The sequence below is a fragment of the Protobothrops mucrosquamatus genome, unplaced genomic scaffold, assembly GCF_001527695.2.
Source record: "Protobothrops mucrosquamatus isolate PMUCROS unplaced genomic scaffold, P.Mucros_1.0 scaffold_148, whole genome shotgun sequence".
Lineage (NCBI taxonomy): Eukaryota > Metazoa > Chordata > Lepidosauria > Squamata > Viperidae > Protobothrops > Protobothrops mucrosquamatus.
The window spans coordinates 439015-459931 of NW_015386224.1; the positions used below are offsets into that span (position 1 = coordinate 439015).

A 20917-nucleotide genomic window follows, 5' to 3' on the forward strand; every position below is an offset into this window, starting at 1 on the left:
TGTGCGAAATTTCCAATTATACTTTGATAGTAAAATGTACCTTTACATCAAATTCTCTAAAAATCTGGGAGAACCTGGTGTAATCATAAGAATTAAATAACAGCGCTAATATATTTAATTTTCTATACTTTTTCAGTAGGAAAGAGTGTACCAATTTTAGCATTTTGTAACCTGGGAAGTCAAGTCATCCTGAAGTCCAGTGACAAAGCAGAGAGGAAGATGGGGCTATGCACAGCCCAAGCCAATCTGAATGGACTCAGACAAAGCAGTCATAAATTTCCCCGCATTCTCTTCTGAATTTAAAGCTTCTTTTGTTATAGTGCAAAAAGTGGGATAATTGTTGAAAACTGAAAAAGTCTTAGTAAAATGCTTCTCAAGAGTGCATTGCCTCCAGTAGTCTGTTTGACAGACCCCAGACAAGGTTAAGACAAAAGGTGGAAACCAAAATGTGGAGACATAATAAAGGGATGATGCACACTCTCTCTGCATCATGCCTGTAATTATACCATTTCTGCTAAAATTACAGATGCGGCAATTAAAACGTGCATTTTAATTTGGGTGCACAAAAACAATTAGGAACAATGCTGAGGTGTCTCTCCCAGGCAGATCCAAGTGATTTTCACATTATAAAAGAGAGACAATTTCTTTATTTCAAATGTCAAACAACATTATTCATATATATATACGTGTGTGTGTATGTGTGTGTGTGTAACAAAAAGAGACAAGTGTTCTTCTCTGTAAGAACTGCCTATTTAATGTTTAAGTGAAGGTATTTCTTTTTCTGTTTTTCTGTTCTGTCTTGTCATTTTTGGTCAATCTGCATGGATTATAACCTAGGTGCTTTTAAAACTAAACAGTGGCTGTTCTGTTCATTTCACCCCACATGACAGGTTCACACACAATATTTTACCCAAATCTTTGCAGTAGGACCTAAATGTAGCAACCTGGTTTTTGCCAGTCAAGTTGCACGGGAGAACACAGATTGGGGAAGACTACTTTAGTGTTTAATGCTTTTAGGAACAGTAGAAGCATAATCTACATGCAGATACGCACCGATGAGTGTGTTTCTTCATTATGCATCATATATTCCTTCCAATCGGACATGGGTAAGGACTGGATGTAGCAGGAGTCTAAGAGTTCAGGACAACTAGCAGCATTTGGCAGGGACCAAATTTTCAGACTTTGGGCCAGGTTGGGGGTGGGGGGTTATATAAATTTAATAAATTGTTATTATTCTTTTATAGCAGGGCTTTTCAACCTTTTCACCCACTGTACCACTTTTAGGATATGGCAATATCCAAGTACCACCAGTCACCTAGCAAGGTGTCAAAAACTTGATGACCAAAAAGAAAAAAAGGAAAAAAGTGATAAAGTACAGGTAGTCCTCGACTTACAACAGTTTGCTTAGTGACTGTTCAACGTTACAATGGCACTGAAAAAAGTGCTCCCCCAAGGCACAGCCGAGCAAGACACCTGCCTGCCTGGCGGCGCTCTCATTCCCCTCCCCCGCCACTACTTTTCTAGGATGGTCACGTACCACCTGCCAGGTGCCAATATACCACAGGTGGTACCCGTACCACTGGTTGAAAAACCCTGTTTTATAGCAGCTAAATAGCTCTCAAATTTTCCTCCACAAAAATGTCTTTGCCTAGTAACATTTGACACCACTCAAAGTTAACACTTCTGAACTAAACCATCACAGTAACAGATGCAAGAAATACCACAATAGAATATATTTCATTGGTGTTAATTACACTCTGGATTATCCTAAATTCAAACTTGCCAAATACTAATAATGTATTAGTAACTACTGAATAATGTAAAGTTTTTTTAAAAAAAATGCAAAAAAATTGTGGAATGCAAAAATCCAACTCTCAGTTTTCCATGGCCTATCACTGATTCTGCCAAGGATGCTGAGTTCACTTGTACATACACTAATCCAGGAGGAAACACAAACTATTGCCCACTGATTTCTGAGATTGCAAAAGGACCCAATTTGATATCATTTCTTTTATCTGCACTTTTATTATATATAGTGATCACCAAGATTCTTTCTGATGTTTATATCATATGATTCTATGATGTCACATTCTTCACTTCAAGGACTGAAGAGGATTACTGTGCTCACGATATACACAATTCTTGTGCAATATTGTGCAGAAGAATGAAGAATGAATGTCATAACTGGATTTTTCAGCCCACAGCTTTTTGCAGTCTGTTGCCCTCTAACAACACACGACTACAGACCTTTGGCAGAATTAGAATCCAACCACTTCCTTGTGAGTACTTCATATACATGGTAAAACAAAAAAATAGGCAACTGGGGATTATCAAGAGTAATGAACATTAATTTTCATTAATGTTGGTTAGCTGTTAATTCACTGTACTGTACAAAATATTTAGAAATGGAGCAGTCCTTAAGCCAAGGTGATAAATAAATAAATACAATCAAAATTATTTTGTAACAAAATATAAATTGTATTTAGGAAGTTCCGTTCATTAGTAGAAGGCAGGATTATTACATTCTTTGACCTGCTTCCTTTCTTAAATAATTCTGTATCGAAAAAGCCAACAATCAGCATGTTTAAATCATATACAAGCTAAGGGTCTCTAACTCTCCAATGTTCAGCATCAACCTATTTCCTGACAGTGCCTTTAAAAAAAATAAACAATGTTTTTATTTACCTGTAAGCCGCCCTGAGTCCCTCGGGAGAAGGGCGGGGTATAAATTAAAGTAATAATAATAATAATAATAAACTTAATACAATGGTATATCAGTCTAAAGAAATACCTTTGGGTCTGCTTCCCAACATTGGAGCATCAATTCTGCAAAGCTTCCAGGGCAGCTGCTTGGAATGGTCAGTCTCTGAAATAGAAGGAAGAAAGTAGTGAATATAAACGAAGAACCTACCATCATCCCATAGCCTTTCAAATTTTAGATCTAAAATATGAAGATCTTCGGTGTGCAATAGAGCTAAAAAATAGATCAGAGCTTGCCATAAAAACAGAACAGAGCAGAGGACATCATACCAAAATGCCTATGCCTGGAAGGAGATGGTGACAGTAAACTAAACTATTATTCTCCCAAGAAGTTGAGAAGCAATAATGGTGCTTCAGTAACCAGATGCAAAAGATCACTGCTGCTGAGACAAATGCTACACATGCTGAATGGTACACTTTGGGTTTTGTATGAAATGACATATGTACCTAGCCAAGTTTAACCGCACCGTTGATGCAAAGTATTTTTTCTAGTTATGGGGAAGGGGGGTATAAATTGAATGAATAAATAAACAACAGCAATTTCGGTTTTGAAATGTTGAAAACATGGATGCATTCCAAAAAACTTGGTCCTACGGCTACATTATGGGGAAAAAACTTTCCTAAAACTATTACCATTGTGGGAAAAATAATACTGTATAACTTTTTTGGAGGGAAAAGTTTTTAGAATTATATCCCAGTAATATCTACAAATCTTTTAAAATTACATTACATTTCTCTTGCTTTCATACCCAATATAGCATGAAGTATGTATAGGTATTTTTTCCCAAGGTTTTAAAGAATCTAAATTTCTGAATCCCTCCTGAAATATTCTGAATCCCTCCTGAAATATTCATTCACATTAAATCCATCTTTGTTTTGTTGGACACATTAAATACTTATATACACTTCTTCATTGGTTATTTTCTACACTGCTTTGAAAATGAATGAGATGATGTGCTTTGGACTATACAATACAAAGCCAGAGTGTGTTTCTTGTATTCAAAAAAAAAGCAGCCTACAGTTTTTCATGCCTCCACGCAAGCCTGAAAAAAGATGCAGATGCTTTGAGAGTACAATGAGTCAGCTTCTTAAAGTAGCAGCATCTTTTTTCTGGTTTCCACAGAAGACTGAAAACAGCAGCCTGCTTTAATGACGACTAGTAAGATGCCGTGTTCACATAAGTTATAAAGAGCTTCTCTGAATCATTTTCAAAGAATGCATAGACCTATTAGTTATTTAAAATAAGTGTTAAATAATGTTAAGAGGCCTTGTGATCTACATCGTTCTTAAAATAATCATTCAAATTTAAATATGTATAGTAATTATCATGTGAAGTTAACCATAAAGCAGTCTAGCATTATAATGATGAGTAAATGTAATAAAAATCCAGTTTATATTGGCCAACAGCGTATAAGGTTAGGAAAGACTGTGATGAAAAAAAGGCAAGTAGTAACCAAAAATGAATGGTAAATAACAAAATAACAGAATCTGTTTATTGGGGATAATAACTCCCAACTCCCTAACAGAATCCTATCCAGCCTGCTGCAAAAAAGTATTTACAAGTGACATATTTTATCATTCATACTTCAAAAATATTCAGACAAACTTTTAATATATTGAAGATGCTAGACATTCTATTAAAAATAAAAAATTAAATCTAAAATGTTTAATAGCACTTATCTATTTACTCAATTTCTATTATAGTAAGGAGAGATGCAACTTGTTATTTAAAACTAAACCTTAACAAGAATATATTAGTGTGTTAATTACAGTTTTCTGATAACTAGAATGTCTGCATATAGTTTGTTACTATGCTATTGATAGTAAAAGAAATGCCACAATAAGAAAAATAATGGTATCGCTGTTCCTGATAGAAAAAGATAACTGTTAATATCCTCATCCTCATAGCAAGACAGAAAAAATTACAGCAAATTCTGTGGATTAACAGAAGGATATAATTATAAAAAGTAGTTATATCTGAGTTTCTCACAACTCTGTTTAGTGTTTAAAACGACAGTTTTCAAAGAGGCATATAGAGTAAGTTAAATAAAATAGGTCACTGTATGAGTATACTAGGACTTGCAAAATCTTATAGCTGTTATGCTCCAAACAGGTGTTATTTTACAAAAACAAAACCAAGAAGATATGTTAAGAAAATGGAAAACAGGAAAGAAGAAATGTACACAGTAGTTGTGTAACCCGATTAGAAATCCTTAAATCACGAGTATTATAAATGCAAAAAATATTGAGATCAGAAGTCAATTCAAGAAATCTTTTGGCATAAACAAAGTAGCATTGACACTTGATAGTCAAGTAGGTCATTTCCCTAAAAATACATCTGACAATCTAGCCATGGCATTTGTCTCTCACCCTCACAGTTCCAGGGATAGAAAATGATTGCTTACATATATCTCGCTGGAATAGAAGGTTATTCATCGGGTAGACCCTCAAAGCAGTTATATTCTAATAAAAGTGACATGTCTTAATAATATATTAATTTCATTTGATATTAAAATCTCCTTTAACAGAATTTACACCTCTAATAAAGAGCATGCAGATTATCAAGGAAACAATAGTAAAAGATATGGGCATGGTATAGGTAGGAGATGTAATTCTCTACTCAGGTATCACTCTTACTGAGTACTATATATACCATGTGACTTATATATGAGTAGCACCTGCAGACTTAAAGAGTCTCTCACTGACCACTCATTTAAAAGCTAGTATAATTTAAATGGACACATACTGAACCAGAACTCTTTGTTCAAATCTCTGACTATGAACTTCATCTGGACTCTAAATAAGTCTTCAACAGAATAGAAGCCTCTGTAAGCAGTGCTATGTATCTTTCATATTCTTCTGCACTTTTTTGGAATAAGGGTTGACTTCCATTGTCTTTAAGTGTCTTATGGGTTTCATCTGCTCCAACTTTCCAAAGAATAGAATTCTCCCAAGGACCAAATATGAGATTCATTGTTTTTCCTTACAGTGTAATTATAAGGTGGTGGAGTCAATATGTCATGTTATAAGTCATGTTTTAGGCCCATTAAAATCAGCGGGACAAGTTAATTATAGTGAATTTAGGTCCCATTGATTTCAATGGGACTAAAGCATGACTAACTTATTTTGAACTGAACAAATACTTTGCAGAGTGACAATTCACTGGGAGGCTAGTGCCTCAGATATTCGACCACTTTATTAGGGGTTATTTTAATGTCATAAAGAATATATACTGTAGGTATTTCAGGTTTTTTTGCATCAGGAAGAACCTGAAATCAAGTTGTTTTTTTTAAAGTATAACTTTTTGTTATGGGTATTATTTCTATATTTACTGCATTATTCTATTGAACCTATGAGCACTTCAACTGTAGCCACTACTATTCCTCTTAATGTCTTTGACTTTTTCAAAGTATTGATGAATATTTCCAGCCCACTACGGGTAAAGCTTTGATTCTCCTTAAAATCTATTTCATTGTTATGCAATCCAATAAAGTTAAAGAATTCTACATTTCATTCATTTCAAAGGCAAAGAGAAACGTCTAGAATTGGTGAGATTACTAATGTGCTTCATTTGGATTGGATTATATCCGGTTTAAGGAAACTAATATGAAGTTGCAGAACTGATCTAGTGTTGATACATTTGTTACATACCAAAATCTTGTATCCAACTATAAGATCAGAGCATTGATCTAGATCAGGGGTAGGCAACCTCGGCTCTTTTATGAGTCATGGACTTCAACTCCCAGAATTCCTGAGTCAGCTGACTCAGGAATTCTGGGAGTTGAAGTCCATGACTCATAAAAGAGCCGAGGTTGCCTACCCCTGATCTAGATGGAGAAGTTTCTTGCTTAATGTTTGTCTATAGGATGGGATGAGGCTATTTTGATGAGATCAAATAAAACTTTCCTCATGCTTAAAAAATAAGAATGATACTTGCTACATCTTATTATTTCAAGATTAAATTTGTAAGAATCACAGATATAAATTTATAGCGAGTGGCAGAACATCCCAACTAAATTGGTTATTCCACATCGATTCACAGATATCACAGGCCTTCTATAGTTCAGAAAGAACGTTTAAAAGTGAGAATGTCATGTTTTACATTAATTCCTTCCTGTTTTTTTAAACATGATAATTAAATTTATTATATGTAAAGACGTTAACAATAACTTACAGAGCCAGCAATAAAACAAAGAAAACAAGAAGTCATACTACAGAAATTGCCTAAGTTGTTTCATAATTTTACCCAACCTTCCAGCCAACTTAGACAGAGGAGGAATCCCTAATCTTATCTGCATGCAATAAAGCCGCCCGCACTACATTTCTTCTTTAAAACTACACTTCCTATCTTTGATACTAAAGAGATCATGTGTTCAAATATGCACTCACATGTTCAACTACCTGAAAGCCTCAATTTGTAGCCAGAAGAAAAGCAACACTGGGGACACGTACAAAGGGTGTTTACGCCACTGAAGTCCTTTTGAAGTGGAAAGACACGGCATGAGGAGGCTTACAACTATGGCATAGCCTTACCAGTTCCAGTGAGGAGCTCATCTTCAATGGACTGAGGAACGTGGGTGGCAAAACTGTAATTTTCTTCTTTTTAAACTATTTTTATCTTCTTTTATTTTTGAAATCCTCATCTAAGTGGCAGTTTCTTGTATTATAGTGACTCCTGCTGGGAGAGTTAAGTTGAAGTAGCTGAAGGTCTCTGACAGATAGATCAACTCCCGGCCAGTATAAAGATGTCCTAAATGCAGGAGATGGAGTTAAACTGTTCTCCTACCTTGGACGCAATGGCTTCTTTCATCCCTAAGAACAAACCCCCAGGTTTTACAATTGAGACTGAGAAACTAGTACAGTACTTGTATAATTTTTGATCTACAGCATCACGACGTGAAGCTGCAACAATTAGATGTAAAGGGTCCATTCATGAGGAATAACATCACTTTGACCCTTTGTGTTAGCTCCTACTGCTAATCTTTCCATACGCGTGAACTTACTTTCAATTTGAGGAAGATGAAAAAGTCTTTTGCAAAACCCAACACTGTTTTCTGATCTATGTACCTGAATGTAGAAAAGTAGTCTTACCTCATTTTTTTCCACTACAAGCCAAGCTACTTGTAATCCTTCCAAGCCTTTAAAGGGGACTTCCCTTGTTAGCATCTCCCAGAGAACCTGGAATGGAAAAAAGAAAAGAAAAAGGATTTTTTTATTACTGTACTTTGTATTTTAAATATATTATTAAACCTTGATACACTGTGGTCTGTATCCAATTACCAGGCAGTCAAAGCCTATTGGCAAAAAACTGGATATATGTTTGTGCTTAAGACAGTTACACCAAGTCAATGTTGAATATTTCTTATTTTTAATAAGAACCCTTATTTAATAAGAACCCTCTCTCCCAATTACTGAGAGAGAGCCAGGGACTAGATTTTGTGAATATCCTGTTGTACCTCCACTGTTCAATAGTTGGGATAGTCAAGAAACAGACTTCTTGTTTTCAGCTAGAAAAACTAGAAAAATGTTTCTGGAACCTATTCCTTCTTGTACTTTAAACCAGAGACTTTCTCTGTCCATTTGGGATTGTTCTTTCTAGAGTTATGTCTAAAATTTAAAAAACAGATACTATAGCACAAGAGATTTGTAAGCAACGAAATAGCTTTTTCACATATTTTGGTATTAATAGCAACTTTATAGAAATATTTTATAGTTAATTATATTTCATACTTAGCCAAATAACAGACATATAAATTTACTTTACAGTACAATACGACCTCAGCTGATTTTATTTGGATGATATTCCACCATTATACTAAAAAGATAATATAACTGGTTATGTCAAAGAGAGCAATAATCTTTTTTTTCCAGGCAAGCAGTTATATTTACAAAAGAAACTGCCTTCTCTTCACTTCACAAAGCAGACATATTTCTGTCGATCTGAGTTGGAAAATACATTATTTAGCTAAAGTAAATATCGATATTTTCTATTTGCTATTGATATTGATTGATATCCTATTGATATTTTCTAACAAGTTAATGGCCTGGCTAAGAATTGCAGAGATCAATATTCTCCATTAAGTATTTAAAATTCTTAATTTATGGTTCACATTTGGGTTTAGTTGGGCCAACTACCTTTTTAAAAAGGTAATTAATAACTTATTAATCCTTGATATTCAGCCAGGCTTTCAATCACAGGATTTACCACAGCATCTTAGGGGTTAAATAGACCTGATTATGTTATAAAACTATAAAAGTTTATTACTGAAAAACCATTGTGCTGAGGACATAACAATGGAGACAGAGACTACTGTATCCTGTTTTAAAGAATTATGGGCAGTGAAAGGAAACAGAAACATTTTTCTCTGTTGTGATTATCTGGCCAGGCCTTCCTCTTCATCTAGCTTTATCCTTTTTCTTCTGTCGCACACATACAAAAATATCCAGATTGACCAAGTAGCTATTATTTATTTGTTAGGTTTAAATGTATATCCTGTCTTGATTTTATATTGCTAACTCATAGCTGCCTATTTTGTTGTTATGGGACGGAGGGAGCAGTTTTACAATTACATAAATAATAATATGGGAATGCAATTGCGGTAGGATGATTACATCTTTTCTAAAAGGTCAGTTATGACAAATCGAATAAAGAAAACTACAGGTATGCACCTGCTTCAAATTCTGGCACAGTAAAAAGTCATTTAAAAAATCTGTGATGATATACAAAGTGGTTGAAGCCAACAAGAGCCCAGAAATATGTAGAGTAAGTTACTCACACACACACACACACACACACACATGTATACATAAATACATACATGTGTACAGATAGATAGATGATAGACAGACAGGCAGACAGACAGATACTATATGGTTCACAAAAATATGTTTCTCAAAATTTTTGGTCAGCATAGCTGGAGTTTCCCAAACCTTACTGTCACTCTCAATCACAGCTGCTAACTATAATTCATTAAGAAATATAGGCACTTTGCACAACTAAACAACAAACCTAACACTTTGGTTTAAAGGAAGATGTTTAAGATGTTTTCATCGTACCAAAGGTGACATATGTACATTATTACTCAGTGTCATGATACATTTTCAGTTGATTGTTATTTCCAAACTTGAAGTCTGCTATATTAAACATATACTGTACACATTATATTTATTTATTTAAATTTATTGGTCACCGCACAGATATATGTGCTGGTGGAAATTTTACTGGGGTTATATTTGAATTGTATAACTCTCATATCAGGTAAAAGACCATGTTACCTTTCTCCTACTACAAAGTTCTATGTCTAGGACAATAAAACAGTAAGTTAGATGATATTAAACATTATTTGGCAGGCAACAGATATTTATAACTGGATAGATTATAAATCTTAAATCTGAATTCAGCTTTGGGTCATTTTCATATAACAGAAGATTCTGACTAAAAGCATGTTTACTTTTTAAAACACAATTTATTTCAGGAGATTGTGGCTTACTTCCAAATAAAGGGATACCGAACTTGAGACCGTCTATTCCAGCTTCATGAAATAATTTCTAAAGGTCAGAAAACTATAAATGGGTACAACAATCACCTTTCCTCATGTTCTTGTGACTTATTTGCAAAAGACAAATTCAGCTTGACCAAGAAAACCTGGACCTTTAGGTGGGCAGCATACTAAAGTGGAAAAATGCTTCACTGTACATTGTACGCAGTGTAATAGTTTAATGAATACATTCCATTCTGGCAGAGAAAATAATAAATAAAAGGAATGCTACAGATTCTGCCAATAGAATAGTATTTCTCAACATAGTAGTAGTTTACATTTGAAAAGGATTCTGCTCTTTGTTGTCACAATTTCAGCTGTGCTTCAAATGATGAAAAGCAGATGTCTGTGCACCACAAAAGCCATTTGTTAGTGCTCTAGATTGTGTTACTTGACCATTCAAAACTTTTATTCACGGATGAGATTGTTTTAAATCAAAAACTGCCACATTTTTCATGGATTCATTATCTCTGGAGCACATTGTTAGTCTGCTTGATTAGAAGTTGAAAGCCTACAGGAAAAAAAAAAATCTCGATAGAAATCAACAGTGAGGAGAATCAATACTAATGCGCTTAAGTTTACTTGAACCAATTTCTAGAGTAGAATTTAAAATGTACAGAAGTAAAACCATGTCTGACAGGACTTTCTCCTCCTAAATTCCCTCTGGATCTACCCTCCCCTTCTAAAAATTGTGCTATGGAAGGAACAGATTTTGAGATCGCACAAAAGCCTGGGAATTCACTCTTTTCTGCCCCATTGACAGTAGCAAGGGAACAACTTAATTAATTATTATTTATCTATAAACATTTAACTCTGAGCCAAACTGCAATTATTTCCGAATTTCATTCTCTCTCTAAATGTTTCAAGCTCTTTTCACTATTTAAGATGCAGAACACTAAGCTGAGGGGGAAAAAAGATTTTACAGGGTTTGAAACTGCCTGTATGTGCCTGAAAAATATAACTATTATTCAACTGCTTTACTTTAACCCAGGTGTGTCCAACCTGCGGCATATGTGGTCGTGGACAACTAGTAATGCCACCCTCAAGATAGTAAACTTTTAACATTATTTATATGTAAAATAATTTATTTAAATAAATTATTTATAGGTACATTAACCACATGTTTTACATGTGGCCCAAGACAATTCCTCTTCACTCAATGCAGTCCAGGCAAGTCTAAAGGTTGGACATACCTGCTTTAACCAGTGATCAATTTTTTATTCAGAAGCTGATTCCTGAATTGCTTCTTTTTACGAAGTTAACTTTTTTCCAAAAAACTTGAGCTGGATTCAAGCTGCAATGCTAGATATGCTTGTCTGGCAATCGGTCCCATTAAACTTCCTTTAGTTTTCTCCTGAATGGATGCTTACAGGTTTGACTGTAAATAAGCAATGACTAGTTCTCCTTGAAATCAGGAAGATTCAAGTCATTCTTAGCTGCTTTAAACATTGATTTTTAATTAATTAATATAAGTTTCATGAGAAAGAGTAAAAATGGTTTTTTTAAAGAAACAATCTAAAGTATGATTTCTGTGGCAGAACTGTGGATCTTGGAAGTAACAGATAATCAGATGTTCTCCAGAAGTTTGCTGACTATAAGCTTGTTGGCATGGATATGGCAGTAGCTTTTTTTGTGCCAAAAATTTTACCACAAAATTAGAGAACGATGAAATCCAAAATACTGTGGGTGGGTGGGTGGGAGATATACAAGGCGCAATGAGTGCCTCAGAAATAGAACTTTGTTTTTGTGCCTTCACATGTGTATGGAACATGAACATGAATTATATCCAGTTGTCTAAAGACAGATTTATATAATGCATTCAGAAGCGTGGACAGAAATAGGTTTACTCACCACACCGTATGAATATGTATCACATGTTTCTGATACTGGGAGACTCTGTATTACTTCTGGAGCCATCCAAGGAAAAGTACCAACGAGAGACATGTGTGTTGTATGGGAATGAAACCTTGAAGCCCCAAAATCACAAATCTGGGGGGGGGGGAATAGAGATTTTTTTAAAAACAACAACATGCCCAATTCAGCACAACAAATATTTTTATAAAAAGACTGAAATATTCTTACCTTCAATACTCCATCACCAGCTATAACCACTGAAANATGGGACATACCAAAGCCTCACTGTCCCATAGGGTGGGAAAAACGAAAAGGCTCAAGATGTCTCATCGGAAATCACTTGCTGGAGAACCCTCCTACCAAAGGAGGCGTCCGCCGCAGCGAACCTGTCAATTTTGTAATGGCGTATGAACGGAGAGGGCGAGGACCATGTAGCGGCCCCACAAATCTCCTCAATGGACGCCTGAGTGGCCCATGCAGCCGTTGTTGCTGCACTCCGAGTAGAATGTGCGGTAATATGACTTGGAGTCGGCAGAGACGAAACCTGGTACGCCTCTCCTATGCAGCTCCGGATCCACCTGCCAACGGTGCCGGCGGAGACCTTCTGGCCTAGGGTGCCAGGCCGGAAGGACACCCATAGAGCTTCGGATTTACGGAACGGCTCCGTGCGCTTGATATAACGCCATAATGCCCTGCGGACGTCCAATGTGTGCCACTGCCGCTCCAAGTCATGTGACGGATTCGGGCTAAAATTTGGAAGAATCACCTCCTGTGTTCTGTGAAAGAGAGTATTAACTTTCGGGATGAAAGAAGGATCGAGTCGTAACACCACCCTGTCCTTGTGAAATATGCATAAATCCGGCCTGACCGACATTGCGGCCAGCTCAGATATACGCCTGGCCGAAGTGATGGCCACCAAAAAGGCCACCTTTAGTGACAAGTGTTTCAAAGAAACGGTCGCCAGTGGTTCAAAGGGAAACTGCATGAGAGCGCGAAGAACTCGTGGCAACTCCCAGGATGGATACCTGTGAACCACCGGAGAACTGGTGTTACAAGCTCCCTTGATAAAGGCTCGAATTCTTGGATGGTGAGCTAATGAAATAGAATCAGCGCAAGAGATAAGAGTGGATAAGGCCGCCACCTGCCTTCGGATAGTTGCAGGTGCAAGTCCTCTATCCAGTCCATCCAGGAGATAATCAACTATTTGGGGAATTGTCAGTGAATTAATGTCAAATTTTTTCTGACTACACCAGAGGCAAAAATTCTTCCAAGTGGCGTCGTAGACATGGTTGGTTGACGGGCGGCGAGCCGCCTGGATAATGGTAATCGCTCGTGAGGAAAATGATTCACATGTCATTATTTGGCGCTCAAGCGCCAGACGGCTAGTTGCAGCCATTGCGGGTCTGGATGGCTGATGCTTCCCTGATGTAGTGACACTACGTGATGAGGAATCTTCCACGGGGGCGATTGAGCCAGATTCACCAAGTCGGCAAACCACGGCCTCTGTGGCCAATACGGAGCCACAAAGAGCACCTCCGCCCATTCGTGTATGAGTTTGCGGATTGCTGCTGGAATAAGAGGCAGTGGGGGAAATGCATAAAGAAGGCCCCGTGGCCATGGAACTCGTAGAGCATCCATCCCTTCTGCCCTGGGGTGGAAGTAGCGGGAGTAAAATCTGGGAAGCTGGGCATTGTCCTGCGAGGCGAATAGATCGAGGACTGGTTGGCCGAACCTGTGGGTGATGGATGAGAACAGGTTCGGGTGTAGCCCCCACTCCGAAGGGTCCACCGTGGCACGACTCAAAAAGTCCGCTTGTCGGTTGTTGACCCCCGATATGTGTTCTGCTCTGAGTGATCCCAAGTTGGGTTCCACCCAGGTGAACATCCTTCTCGCCTCCATCATCAGGGATCTGGACCGTGTGCCCCCCTGATGGTTGACATGCGCCTTGGCCGCTACGTTGTCCGTGCGGACTAGAACGTGACGGCCCTTGATCGAGCGTTTGAAGTGTAGCAGAGCTAGATGTATCGCTCTGAGTTCCAACCAGTTGATGCTTTTCTGCAGATCCGCGGTGGACCACCGTCCCTGAGCTAACTGAGAATTCAGGTGAGCGCCCCAGCCGTATAGACTGGCATCCGTCGTGATGGTGACTCGTTCCGGTTCTTTGAATAGCGACCCCTTGGACACTGCTCGAGAGCACCACCAGCGGAGAGCCCTGCGAACGGGTAACGGAACCCTGACCAGTCGACAGGAAGCGCTGGCATTTCGACGTTGGAAGGGGAGGAGAAACCACTGTAGGTCCCGCAAATGTAGTTTGGCCCAGGGAACGATGGCTATGCAGGAGACCATCTTGCCTAACAACTGGGAAAGTGTTACCAGAGGAACCATGTGCTGTCGGGATACCTGTCGAGCCAGTTCCATGATGTTGACCATGCGCTCCTGGGAGAGATAGACCATGCAATCTGATGTGTCGATAATGGCTCCCAGGTGCTGCAGCCTGGACGAGGGAACTGTGTGGCTTTTTTCGAGGTTTATCGAGAAACCATGTTGTTGAAGGGTGCAAATGGTGGTGTGTACGTCTGCTTGGGCTGCCTGGAACGACATTGCCTGGATGAGGATGTCGTCCAGGTAACATTGGACTCTTACTGGAATTTTTCTTAGTTGAGCCGCTACCACTGCCAGTACCTTCGTGAACACCCTGGGTGCCGACGAGAGGCCAAAAGGGAGAGCCCTGTACTGGTAGTGTTTGCCCATGTAGTAGAAGCGTAGGAATCGACGGTGAGCCAATAGGATTGGGATGTGCAGGTACGCTTCCGTGAGGTCTATCGACGCCAGAAAGTCGCCCTGTCTGATGCCCCCCAGGATGGACTGGAGGGACTGCATTTTGAATTTCTTGTAGATTACATAATGGTTCAAATTTTTTAGGTCGAGGATAGCCCTCCAACCTCCCGAGGTTTTGGGAACCACAAAGAGGATGGAGTAGAACCCCTTGCCCCTGTATTCCGATGGAACCGGTTCTATGGCGTGAATCTCCGTTAGGTGAAGGATGGCCTCCTGCATTAGTCTTCGTTTGGAAGGGTCCTTGGATACCGAACAGGCGGTGAAATGGTCCGGGGGTGTGGTTAGAAATTCCAGGGACAACCCGTGCTGGATGGTACTCAGAAACCAGTCGTCCGTGGACGTCTGTTCCCATTGGTGGAAGAAATGTGTTAGTCTTCCTCCAATGGGAAGAGCCTGTGCAGAGTCATTTGGCCTTGCGGTAGCCCCGGCCGGCCCCACGAAATGGCCGCTTGGGCTGGTACTGCTGCCTGGGGCGAGAGCCAGATCTATCGTATGGACGATCATATGGTCTAGCCGGTCTCTGATTGAATGGCCTGGTTGATTGGGCGGCAGGTGCTGTCGCCGACTGACGAAATGGCGGCCTTCGAAAAAAGGGCGTGGATTTTTTATCAGACCTTTTATTTAGGTGGGCCATCACCTTCCGCTTATCTTTATTCTCTACTAGATAAGGGGCGAGAGCATCCCCAAAAAGGGTGCCACCCGAGTACGGGGCGGTTGCTAAGCGCCACTTGGCTTTGGTATCGGCCTGCCAGTGTTTCAACCATAGCATCCTTCTGGCAATCGTGTTGGAAGCTATGCCTCTGGCCGAAAACACTGCCGATTGTAACGTCGCATCCGCCGTGTATTCTGTGGCAGCTACCATCTTGGCCAGGTCCTGGTGAGTTCTCACGTCTTCAACAGGAACCCTGGCCTGCAGTTGTTGAAGCCACAGAAGGGTGGTACGTACAAAAAAGGATGCCGAGGTCGCCATTTTGATGGCCCATGCTGCCGATTGATGAGCCTTACGGAAGGTCTGCTCCCACCTTTTATCATCGGCTTTGAGTGCCTCTAACAGATCCCCCGCCACAGCCGTCTGGGAAACCAAAGGTGTCCAAGCCTCATCCACTTTGGGAATGTCCAATGCATCGGAAAGATCCGTGGATGTTCTGTACAGTCTTTTGTCTGAACTGCTTGCCGATGGGAAAGAGGAAGGTGAAGCCCATTGCTTCTTAATTCCTTCCAGGAAGATAGAGGAGCGCAGAACATGGTGCTCCGTCGTCACCTTCTGGAAAAAAAGTGGCCTGGGTGTGGATGTGGGATCAGTCTGAGGTAGTGGAAACTGGTCAGTCCCTATGTTTGCCGTGGCCGTGGCTTTTCTAAGGATTGTTAGAAAATGGTTGCGATTGAATAATCCCCCCAAAGAAGATGTCTCAGGTGGGAGCTCCTCATCTTCTGAAAAGGCAATCTCGGGTAGTTCCTCCTCATAAGGTGATGAGTAACCACTTCCCGAGGACTGGTTCGGAGAATCAGGCCCTCGGGTCGCCCGGCACTCCATGGGGGAGGTCACTGAGAGATTGGACAAGTTAGTAGCTGTTAGGTCGTGTGGGCGTGAGCGCTGCGTCAGAGCCCTATCCACCACCTTAGCCAATAACGCCTCCAGACGCCCGTCCGAGAATATGTCCCCTATGTCAGGACCCCTAGGTAAGGTGGGCGCTGGAGAACCGACGGGCTCAGGGGTGACGCCCGAAGCGGCGGCATGATCAGCTGAGGCGGAGGGTAGAGTTGACGTCACCGGCATGCCTGGAATGGACCATACTCCCTGACTAGATGTCGATGGACCCAATGGTAGCTCCAGCTCGGTGGCCGCCATGCTATCCAAATTTATTTGGGCATGCCTCTGTGCCCTGGAGAACTCCTTCTCCAGGGCCTGGTGCCTACGGCTGGCTTGCTTTTCCGCCAACTTGGAAGACTTCTTAATTGTGTGCTTGGTCTTGGCCTTGCACTTGCCTGCCGCCTTCTGAACAGAAGGGAGGTTGCAGCCGTGACCGGGAGGTGGAGGATTCGCGCCTGAGGACTGGGGCAACGAGGGTCCTTCCATCCCGTTTGAGCTATCCCAGAACAAAAGCTGAGATAAAAGCTCTGGCAGGCAAGTTGTTGGTGGAAGCGGTATTGGAGCAAGTACGCGGACTGCCCCCCTGGTCACCCGACCAATGAAATTCTCTCTGGACTATGGTCACGGTAGTTGAGGCAGAGCCGAAGGCACGTTTGGAACCACCTGTTGGGCTCCTCCCGGAGGCCTTAGATGACCAGGCAAAGTGCACCAGAACAATCAGCTCCAAATTACCAGGTCCGATTCGGACAATTTAAATGATGGCGGCTACCGGGGTGAAGGGGAGACGAACACCGCCCAGATGTATGTGGCCCGGATTTACCGGTAAACTGAACGCCCTATGCGCCCTCTCAATGACTCCTCAGGCCCGTGCCACGCCCTCAGCTCTGGCCAAAAAGAGGCTGAAAATGAGGAGCAGAGACTACCAAATGCCGGGCGCCTGCCCGCAAAATGGCGGGCGAAATGTTACTGAGGGGTGAAACAGGGCCCCAAGGACTCTAATCCTCTGTCAGATCACAGTGATATAGAGCTTGTGGCCACAACTGCAGCCAAGATGGCGGCCGCTACTCCACAGGAGGCTAAAACAGGCCTCCGACCACTTGAAAGGCCAGTTAGCGATCCCGTGGGCCATGTAGGACCCAGGAGAATCGCTACCTTAATGATGGCAGCCGAGGACAGAAGTTAGTCTTTTGTTTAAAAGGGGATCAGCCGCCAAAGAATGTAGCCAAAATGGCGGCCGCAACACTTCAATCGGCTGAAAAGGCTCCGACCGACCTGAAAAGGCCTGAGGGGAGTCAGGGTCTAACAGGGCCCTGGGAAATGTCACCACAGGGAACCTGAAGGCAAAAGGAGAAAGGATCTTGTTGTTTTCGTTAAAGGATTCGGCCGCCGAAATTGCATCCAAAATGGCGGCCGCAACTTTCCGAACGGCTAAATAGGCTCCGAACGGCCTGAAAAGGGCCTGGGGGGAGTCAGGATCTAACAGGGCCCAGAGAACACGTCCCGGAAGGCAGCCTGAAGCGAAAATAACGAAATTTTTGAAAGTTTTGTCAAAGGATTCGGCCGTCGAAGTTGCAGCCAAAATGGCGGCCGCAACTTTTCGGGCGGTTAAACGGGCCCCCAACAGGCCTGAGAAGGCCTGAGAGAAGCCAGGGCCTTTGCTGTGCCCTGAGGGAGAAAACTGGGCAGGTGGAGGAGAGGGTCAACAAGTTGTCTCTGTTGTCCTTCTACCTCCCCCCCCACTTTATTTGAGATTTGGGAGAGATGAAGGAAGGGAAATTCCACTCCCACCCTTCACCCCTCACTTCCCACAAGCTGCTATCAGCCCGAGGGAAGGTGCATTAATCCCTGAGTTAAGAAATGAATTTTTTTAGAGATAGCCAATATTTAAGGGAGACTTCATCAATGGATTATTAATTGTCTAACCTGATCTAGCTGAGAGCCAAGCCAAAACGAGTCATCAAGAGCGGAGACCAAGTTAAGACTGGATTACCAGTAGGAGGGGGCGTGACAAGTTTTGGATACTTGGTCTCAAGAGCAGGCAGACAAAGAAAACCCATTGGTGGAGTCTCCGTCTCCTGTACTGGAGAACGTCAAGTTAACGAGTTACAGCCATGGAGCTGAAAAATGTATTATTAACAATTACTGGGAAATAATTTAAAACTAAAGTTGTCACGCTTTATAATGCAACCGCATATATCTTTAAAATATGCAAAAAAATATCACAGACAATTTTAAAATTTCCCAATCTTTTGAGACCAAAAGAATAATAAAAAAAACCCCAAAGGAAGTTCCCTTATAGGTGAGAATGGAGGCATATAAATGTAATAAATAAATAGGAAAATACATAGTTTAGGAAAAACTGAAATTTATGCAATAGTTATTTTTAGCACATTTAGTCAGTATAAAGATGATATGATATGATATATGATATATATGATATGATGATATATGATATGATATTATTTCCTAATTTCTCAATAGAAGTATATTTGATGTATACTAACAAAAATATTATTTCTACAGGCAAAAAATTTGAATTTGATTAAAGTTTGCTTTAAAACACATTAAACATTTCCTGAAAATGAAACTAAAAAGGGCTAAATGGCTAAGGTGCAGTGCATCTCTTCTTTTTTTTTCTAACTAGAGCAGGGGTAGGCAACCTCAGCTCTTTTTTAACTCATGGACTTCAATTCCCAGAATTCCTGAGTCAGCAGGTCAAACATGACCCTGAAAAGAGAAGGAACATTCTAAATTGTATTCTAGACTCTGCCCACCACCATACCAAACAGATATTGAAATTCTTTTACTACTTAAGTTATTTTTAGATTCTGTACACGTCCAATTTCTTTTGCTGTTAACCATTTTAGGTGCCATTTAAAAAAGTAAAACTATTAGAAAATATTTCAATTTTTTTTTTATTTTTCTAATAGGAAAAGGGAAATAAAGAAAGGTATCATTTTTATCTAAGCTTTCTAATCCCATCTCTAATCGCAAGGTTACAAGAGGAATAGCTGAACTTAATCAGAAGTAATCAAGCAGTTGGAATATCATCCTGCATGTAAAACCTCAAACGAGTAGATTTAAAAAATAAATAAATGAGAACACCGAAAGAAAAATATTGGATTCAACTCTCAATTAGCAATATTCATTGCATACTAATTTGATACAGCAGCTACTGTAATATCATGTACCCTGTCCTTGATATTGTGGGCAGGATATGTTCTTTAAAATCCTGTGCAGCACTTTTATATTTCCATATATCCATATCCATATATCAAAGTGGCTTGTGCATTGAATTCTGCTCTTTTCAGTATCAACCCTAAAATGTTATATTTGCAGGAAAAATAAACAAAATTGTAAAATTTATGCTGAATTACCATTCCGGGACTTCAGATCTCTATGGATTACTTTGATTGGAGCCTCCATATGCAAATAATGCATTCCTAAAAGTAAAAATGAAAAAAAAAAGTTTTTTAAATTATTTTGCTACGTCAGGACCAGCAGTAGCTTGTTCCCAAAACAAGTAAGATGGTGAGGGTGAAGGTTCGTTCTCCTACCTCAGGGGTAGGCAACCTTGGCTCTTTTATGACTCGTGGACTTCAACTCTCATAGCTGGATCAGGAATTCTGGGAGTTGAAGTCCACGAGTCATGAAAGAGCCAAGGTTGCCTATCCCTGTACCTAGCTTGTGGGTTGGTTTTCAAACATTCTGTTACCAGGGCAGGTAACATCTTCAGCGGAGTTTAGGAGATGTCAGTGTTCTTCCGTTAATAAAGGCTTCAGGTGTGGTCAGTTCGTATTCACTGAACTGAATTGAAGAAGCTTCTTGGATGAGAAGTGAAACCTCTTCAAGCAAAACAAGAAAAATCCACTTGCCTTTTGAAAGAAAGCACCTTTGGAAAGCTCGCGCTAACTATTTAGTAAGTCAAATAGGTTTCTGAAGATTTCATAGGACAGATAATTAAGGCGCTATCTTTAGGCACTCTGAGTAATTTAGATTAACGATTAAGAATAGATCTTGACTGAATAGGAAATGGAACTAGCACGGAGTTCTAATCTTTTACGAATTATTGACCTTATTGACCTCACTTACCTTTAGCTATATCCATTGCCCAGGTCATTATATGATCCATATCCATTTCTTCACTTCTGTTGCTATTAATATAGTCATACAATGACCCAGCAGAAGCATATTCTGTTACAAAAGAGGAAAAAATATGCTTAAATTGGCACATTTAATAACACACGGAGGCACAATAATTAGCCATCTTTGATTTAAAAAATTAGCAAATTTGATGTTACCTACCATGTTGCAATAGCAAATAGTCTGAACAATG

General features: G+C 40.1%; 1 protein-coding gene across 2 annotated transcripts in view; it reads right to left on the reverse strand.

The window, feature by feature from the left end:
* MAP3K20 (mitogen-activated protein kinase kinase kinase 20) overlaps nucleotides 1-20917 on the reverse strand; it is a 113305-nt gene that overhangs the window by 55292 nt on the left and 37096 nt on the right. For both annotated transcript variants that reach the window (XM_015819305.1, XM_015819311.1), the window contains 6 exons: nucleotides 20674-20800; nucleotides 19959-20024; nucleotides 12381-12409; nucleotides 12150-12287; nucleotides 7852-7938; nucleotides 2792-2866 (listed from right to left, as the gene is read on the reverse strand). In XM_015819305.1, the coding sequence (XP_015674791.1) occupies nucleotides 2792-2866; nucleotides 7852-7938; nucleotides 12150-12287; nucleotides 12381-12409; nucleotides 19959-20024; nucleotides 20674-20800 (522 nt within the window). The remainder of the gene's footprint in view (nucleotides 1-2791; nucleotides 2867-7851; nucleotides 7939-12149; nucleotides 12288-12380; nucleotides 12410-19958; nucleotides 20025-20673; nucleotides 20801-20917) is intronic.